Consider the following 8,125-nt stretch of genomic DNA (forward strand, 5'->3'; position numbering starts at 1 on the left):
GGGACAAGATTACAACTCTAATTTGGGGTTTCCTACTTTCTCCTGTGCTGTATTTGTCTCACAGCATCTATTGTGTAAGTGCATGCATGCTTGCAAACGTATATAAGTTTTAAGTCAGTTATTAAACTTATATTAAGGTCATTAACTGAATACTTGCTACTTATCAGTTACTCTGCTTTGTACTTTACATACTTAGCATAGTTTAGGCCTTGGATTTCCTTTGAATAATGAATTGTGTTCATTTCCCCTCTCCCCCGCTTCATTTAGATGAACTGAAGCACATTATTGGGGCTGAGACAACACGGAAAGGTATTCTTCGTGTTTTTGAAATGTTTCAGCACAACCAGTTAAATAGGAGGATGGTTTATGTGTTTTTGGAAGGCTTTTTGGAAAGCTTATTTCCACAGTATAAATTCCGTGAACTTTTCAACAGACTGCATTCACGGTCAAAGCAGATGCAGAAATATAAACAGAAACTTCAAACTACTCAAGCGCCTTCTTTACAGAAAAGGTGACACTCCAATCTATGAAGCTGGTGTTCGTTTTGTCCAGGACTGATGGTATGGACGGATCTTCTGGGGCTTAACTCATATACTGTTGTGTCTGCACCAGTCTTTTAGTGTCTCAAAATAGATTATTAATACATCCATAAGACTGTGGTTCTTCTCATCCTTGTCTATAATCCAGCCACTACCAAGAGAGATTTCTGTGTCTTAAATGATTTGGTGCATATTTTTGCAACACTGAGAGGATACTGCCCCCACCTCAAGCAAGAATGACGTTGGTCTCTTCCGTTTCAAACTAATCAGCATTCTCCAGCAATGACAAAGTGCCAGAGTGTATAGATGAGAGCTAAGGAAAGCACAAAACAAGAGTTCACAGACAAATTGGCTGATTTGTTTAACAGTGGGAAACTGTGCAATGTACTGTTTGGAGGGATTTGTTTTGCATAATGATTTTATAGGTCTTTTTCAGAATTTTAATATAGTGTAGATAGCCAGGTGAGTGATCTTTGGAACATCTGTTTCAGGTCTAGGGAAAGTGACAGAATGCCCTTAAAGTATGAAGTAACATTATATCCAAATTACAGTTTTGTGACATAAAGTAAAAACCTAGTATATAAAATAAAACCAGTCAAAACAAAAATTTCATTGGATTTGTTATTCATTGGTAGAAAACAGATTTTAATGGATTCTTATGTGTCTTAAGGGCTCTATTTTGCTCTTATGGTACTCAGTCATAAGCTTTATTTTGGCATTCTGTGTGTAAAAAGAAGCATATGATGGCTCTTATTTAAGTTACAAAATTATTACAGTTTTCTTTATCTTTAAGAGATTACTGATTATATAATAGGGGCTATAATTTGTTGAAAGAACTGCCAAATACTTCTAAAAATGTAGAAATTTAAAAAACAATACTCTATTGAAAGTTACTATATGATGATTTTAAATTGTGTGATCTAGACATACGTTAGGTGATTGCAAAAATAGCAAATCAAAGGATTAAATGAGTTTATTAGTCGTATGTAAACATACAAATTCTTAACTCTATTATAGTGTACATATATGAAAATAAATAAACAGAACTATAATATTTTTTAAAATAGGCTTTATTTATATTTTGCATAATGTAAAATTCTACTAAATAAAGCAAGTTGGCAAAACCCCTCGGTGTATACATTAAGTCCCTAAAATAATTTTATACCAACAACAACAAAATACCTTTTCCAGTTTTGGAGCCTCTGCATTTCCTATAGTTTTCTCATTCTCCATTTGTCAATCTTGGAAGTCTTCATATGTTTTGTATGCAGGATTTCTGCATAGTTTTAAATACTTCCACCGACTAAGGGTTTGGGTGTGTCAGCGTTTTTTGTTTTAAAAATATTTAACACTAAAACCTTAAAATAGTGAAGCTATTTATCAGACCACTGAGCCAAGATGCTGGTATTAAAAGAACGTCCGGGTGCTTAAGATAAAGGGACAGAGTATTGGTATCCCAGTTGTTTGGGAGCTTTAAGATTGGAACAAGATGTTATTGTCTTGTTCTCACTGAGATCCTACTTACAAAGTGAAGCCGAATAGAATAAAGCCTTCCTTTAAAGCTTTATAATAATAATCATATTTATTAATAATGCTGTTGTGCATACTTATAGTATGCATATTTTCAGCCTGTGTTGCATGTCTTCAGAATTATGTAAATGAAATCCCTTTCATTTAAACTTCCAAATGAGAAAAGATCCTTATTGACTCTGGTGGAAGATATAATATTTTTTCTTCTCAGTGTGTCTTCCTGCCCTGGTCTCTCCTCATGCCCCAGGCTTTGGAAGAAAAGATATGTGAAACATGTCTGTAGGAAGCATCAGCATGGCCATAAGTGCAATGATTTTCAGATATACCCCTGCCCATTTCAAGTATATTTTTGACATAAATAAAGCTAAGAGTAAGAGCCTAGTGTGTACATGTGAAAAAGCATTTCTAGATAATGTGAGGAACGCTGGCCATCAACCAGGGAAAGAAAGGTCATGCAGGATTGTGAATTTTCATGGAGCCCTGCAAGAGAACTGCAGTTATACCAAAAACTGTTTGAGTAAATGGGTTTTTAAAATAATTTTTGTTTAAAAGAGTTTATATTTCAAAAGCAGAAATGTCAAATGGTAGTCTGTAAATGGTTATGCATCTTCTCCTTGCACATCTATGTTTTACATCAGAGAGAGCCGTGGTCATGCTAAAATTAGAGATACTTTTTGAATGACTTGGTCGAGCTGTGTGTAAAATATTTAACCCATAAGTCAAGTACAGTGTACTATGTTTAATAAAGTTATTACATTTAATGCATTTACTGCATATATGAATATATACATGAAGAGGCTTTATGTCTTCTGATATTTGATTTTTGAATGTGTTTTTAAGTCAGTGGTGCCTTTAGGCAAGAACCTTCTAAATTAATCATTCTTTGTTTGGGTTTTCTGACTTTTCAGATAACATAAACTTTAGAAACCATCACTACTAACCTGTAGTTAATTCACCTAAAAAATTGATTGTATGATTTATATATAAGGGTTAGATGGGCATTTCCTATGATTAGGGTTTTCTGATAGTTGCTGAAAACAATTGTGCCATTGACTAATGGATGCACTTGGTTAGCCTTAATTTTTTTTTTTTTAATTTAAAACCTTGAATATTTCAGTTCCTTCATTTTAAGTTTGTGCTTTGGTGTTTGGAAAAAAGTCAAACAGTTAAGTGCTACCAGGAAAGTACCCATTTTTAAAAAATTAAGAACAATATAAAATTTCACAATCTAAAATTTTAATTTGTGCAATATTTTCATTTAATGCATGTGTATTTGAGTAATTGTAAAATAAATGAATTTTTAATGTTTTGAGATCGATCTAGTTTAAGCTGTCTTCTTAACCCAACAACTTACATTCCGTTGTTGCTGCATCCTTTTATTTAAGGACTTGTTTTAAAAGTCTTTTTGTCACTCCTTGTAAAATTCTTTTGTTAGTAAATTTTGCTTATAGGAGCATGGCTCCTGTATTACAAGGGAAAAATATAAAGAGCACATTTTAGGATTATAAGTGTTAAAAGATAACTTGTGCATATCATTCATTGTACAGTAAGTGTCAACTGTGTGCCTAACTATTCTATCAATACTTCTTTAACAAAGAAGAAACAACAGTCAGAATGTCAGTTATTTTTATTGAACTAAAAAGAAGATTAAAAATTTTATTTGGTTTGTGTTATGTTTTGTCCATTAGAAAATACTAATAAAGTATTAACAAACCTTTTTGTTGAATTTTATTTAGTAGTGATGTATTTTTATTACTTGAAAAAATGCTTGCTCAGTTGTCTTATCTTTATTATCTGTGTGTATTTTCCTTTCTTTTCATTTTAGAAATCAAGCAATTCAAGTTCCAGGTTGATAGATGAACTATTGAATGATTACTGACTTAGAGCTAACTGAATTTAATTTTTCCTTTTATGGGGCAGCTAATTTACTACCACGTGTTAAAGAAACTTCATACTTCCCTACATGCAAAATTATAATTTTCTCATAGAGAGGAAGATCTATAAGTAATCCATTAACAATTTTTGTTTGATCTCATTTTAAATTCATAGCCTGGCTGCTATTTTAGAGGTTTCATTTCTAAAGGCAATAGATTCCATACTCAGAAATGTAGCTCTGCCTAGTTGGTGATAGTCTTTGCAGGCTTCTTGGATCTATATCCACAGACTTCTCAGACATCAGTGTGATTACTCCTACCCTACCAGGGGCAGGCATAGTGTTTCTCAAAATGCATACTGTAAAATAGTGGTCCCTTTAAGATGTTCCTGAAGGAATAATTTTATACTTTTATGTAACTTATGTAAATCTACATACTATTCAAAACCCTAAAATGTTCCTTCACAATTTAAATGATTGTATCAAAGGTTCTGAAAAGTTATATAATGAATAACTCTGTTTAACTTTGTTTTCCTGACTTCCCAAACTTAGTTAACTACAGAATCTTTTGTCATAAATACCTATTAATAGCTTGAGGATAGTGTTCCCAAGGAACGTGGTTTGAAAAAAAAAAAATCTTAGTAGGGGAGAAAAAAAGGTGAGGCATCTTTAGTTAAATTCTATATAGAAAAACCCATGAATTTGGGAGATGGTGTTTTGGGGTTTTTTTTTTCCTTTTTTTTTAGCTTGTCATTCATATACAAAGTTCAGTGTTTGAAAGAAAAGGAGCAGTTTGAAAAATTAACCAGAGATATTGGAGTTGAATTTGGCCCTGGATACCAGAATAATGAACTCAGTGAGGGATAATAGAGTATGTCTCCTGAGAAGTAGGAAAAATACTTGCTACTTCTTAAAGATCCTTATCTTGCTGATGTGATCAAAAGAGTAGTAACTAGGAAATGCAAAGAGGAGAGAGAAATGTAATATAGGTCACATTTTAAAATATGTGCCAGACATTAATCCATATATAATAGGGGGATGCTATGTTTGATATAGGAACAATGGCAGCAGCTAAGAACCTAGTACTTCACAAGAAAAACAATTAATAGAATGGAAATTATACTTAATGTCTGTTTCCCAATGCACAGTGTATGAGAATTGTATGAAATGTGACATTTTAAGTCGGCAAACATGAACTTTTACATATAATTGAGTGGAATAAACCAGTAGGTCTAAATGTTTGTTGGAAAACGGCAAGACCACCCCCCTGGTGATTCACCAGGAGGCTTCTCAGGATTCGACCTTTAGTCATACAGCAAAGATTTCTTACAGCAAAAGGATATAGAACAAGATGAAAGGGAAAGAAAGGGTGCATGGGGTGAAGTTTGAGGGAAACCAGGCACGAGCTTCCGAAGTTCCTCTCCCAATGCAGTCTTGTAGGGAACACTTAATTCCCCCAGCAATGAGTTGTGACAGCACATGTGAAACATGGCCAATCAAGGAAGCTAATGCAAGACTGCCTACAGTTTTTTTTGTTTTTGCTTTTTTTTGCGGTACACGGGCCGCTCACTGTTGCGGCCTCTCCCGTTGCGGAGCACGGGCTCCGGACGCGCAGGCTCAGCGACCATGGCTCACGGGCCCAGCCGCTCCGGTGGGATCTTCCTGGACCGGGGCACGTGTCCCCTGAATTGGCAGGCGGACTCCCAACCACTGCGCCACCAGGGAAGCCCTGCCTACAGTTTTTATAGGGGGCAGGTCATGTAGGCACCCTCTGCTTGACACCAAAATTCTGGACTCCTGGAGGGAAAGCACGTGTTCCACATAAACCATATATTTTGTACAAACGGTTTACGCATACTGAGCCACTTCTATCAGTTTTGGGAATGGTAGGAGTACTCCCGAAATCTAAGTTCTCAGGTAGCTGAGAACAAAGGCCCACCTTATAAGCAGGCCTTTCAAAGGACAGCAGTCATACCTGCTATCTTAACTCTTTTCTACACAACTAAACACCTTGATTCAAAGAAATGGCTAACAGAAAGTGATGAGATCTTTAAGATTTATCCTTGTGTAGAAGCCTCCACACCTGGAAATGGAAACATGACAGAATTCAGATGCAGATGAAAAGGGAAAAACAGTGATAATGTTATGAATGTATGTTGCAATACAAGAAGCTGGAGGAACATATTTGTGTATTTCCAATAAAGATTCCCATAGCAACAGTTATACAGCACTTAACTAATCACAACTTTTGAGGTGTAGGTACTATTACCTTCTTCAGTTTATAGATGGGAAAACAAGCATACCAAAGTTTTAGAGCTGGTAAGTGATCAGGCTGAAATGTCAACACAGGTGATCTTACTCGAGTCTGTGCCACGGTTTCTCAACAGTGGCGTTATTGATATTTTGGGCTGCATATAATTCTTCGTTGTGGGAGCTGTACTGTGCATTAAAGATGTTCAGTAGCATTCTTGGGCTCTACCTACTACATAATGCCAGTAGCACTTCCCCCACCCCCAGCTGTGACAACCAGAAATGTCTCCAGACTTTGCCAAATGATGTCTGGGTGCAAAATTGCTGCCAACTGAAAACCACTGATCTGTGCTCTCACTTACAAAATAAAGTAGGAACTGAAGATTTCAGTTCTGGGTATTGTTTTTTCTCTACAAGCTAACACCTGACAAATCTGTGGCTAGTCTTTTTTTTTTTTTTTTTTCTGTTACAGACTTCTTTGTGTTTTTTTTTTTTAACATCTTTATTGGAGTGTAATTCTTTACAATGGTGTGTTAGTTTCTGCTTTATAACAAAGTGAATCAGTTATACATATGTTCCCATATCTCCTGCATCTCCCTCCCTCCCACCCTCCCTATCCCACCCCTCTAGGTGGTCACAGGGAGAATGTAAATGGGATGCCTAGCCCTGCTTTAAGAGGAGGAGAAGGCTAGAGGCAGCAAAACCAAATATTTTAACTTGTCTTGATTTAAGTAGGCATCCCATAGTTGGGAAGAAGGGGAAGGGAAGAGAGGGACTTTGCAACTGAGATAAACAAGAAAAGCAGGGATTTTCTTGATGTTTAAAGATGTGAGACTAATGATTACATGAGAAAATTGCTGTTTTACTCCCATGACCAGGCTATTAACTCAGTAACATTGATACTTGTGGGATATTTTACTTTCAACTGTTGTCCTTTTTATTTTGTCAGCCAGTCTTTCTAGAGCCTGAAAATCCTTTTAGTCTTCTTTATAAGTAAGAGCCTTTCCTAAAGTGCTCTTGTGTCTGTGTTTTCCTTTGACAAGTGAAAGTTCCCCTGGGATGCCCAGGTGAACTGAGTTTGCCTCCAAGGGTGAACCTCATTCAACAATTAGAGCTTTCACCCTTGCTGACTGTTCTCCTACTTTTCTTCCCTCTGGTTCTTTTTCTGAGTCTACGTCAATTTGGTTCTGATTTTGATTAGTGCACAGATTTTTTATTTCTCTATTGGTGGAAGCAATGTTGGGAAGCTGATTTTTTTTGTGGCCTGACCTTCTGATTCTCTCTCAAGCAGCCATTTGCTTTTTTTGTTTGCACATCTTGAGGATTCTTAAGAAAACTTACTGGCATTTCAGACATAGGTTTAGTCTGGCCAATAGCAGGTCTCGGCTTGGGATTAAGAAGTTCACGTTGCAGCCTACACCAGTAATGGTGTTTCTTCTACCAGAGGTAGAATCCTTCATGTTGTTTGTCTTATTTGCACAGCACAAAAAGCTAAAAAAGACATTAAAGAAAAAACGTTTTTGTGCCTGCTTGAAAGATGGTGGCTCCTTGCAATCCTTTGTGTTTCTGACCTCCCTCCTTCCAAAGCTGCTACAACAAATTGGTGAGTTTTTTTCTTTACTTTGATTCATGGATAAAGTTGTAAAAGTAAGCCTGCTACTTTGTGTGTGTGTGTGTGTGTGTGTGTGTGTATATATAAGTGGGGGGGAGAAACTTTTCTGTCTTTGTAAAAGAGAAGTAATTAGCCTTTTAGAAATGGTCTGTATATCATTGTAATACTGTATACGCCGATGGCTTTCATCCCCTTTATTTTATTGTCTCAAGTTCTGGGAATTGAGTGAGTATAAAAATTGATCCTTTATATGCACTACTGAGGATATCTAATTCAGATATACAGATTAACCATCAAATAGAGAGTTCATACAAAAATTAA

At 35.9% G+C, this 8,125-nt stretch overlaps 1 protein-coding gene across 5 annotated transcripts in view; it reads left to right on the plus strand.

Annotated features, from left to right (window-relative positions):
• SNX13 (sorting nexin 13) overlaps positions 1-3,800 on the plus strand; it is a 149,294-nt gene extending 145,494 nt beyond the window's left edge. For all 5 annotated transcript variants that reach the window (XM_081243602.1, XM_081243603.1, XM_081243606.1 and 2 more), the window contains one exon: positions 268-3,800. In XM_081243602.1, the coding sequence (XP_081099728.1) occupies positions 268-515 (248 nt within the window). In that variant the 3' untranslated portion in view covers positions 516-3,800. The remainder of the gene's footprint in view (positions 1-267) is intronic.
• The last annotated feature ends 4,325 nt before the right edge of the window (positions 3,801-8,125 follow it).

Source organism: Mesoplodon bidens, assembly GCF_964165515.1.
Source record: "Mesoplodon bidens genome assembly, chromosome: 9".
Taxonomy (NCBI): domain Eukaryota; kingdom Metazoa; phylum Chordata; class Mammalia; order Artiodactyla; family Ziphiidae; genus Mesoplodon; species Mesoplodon bidens.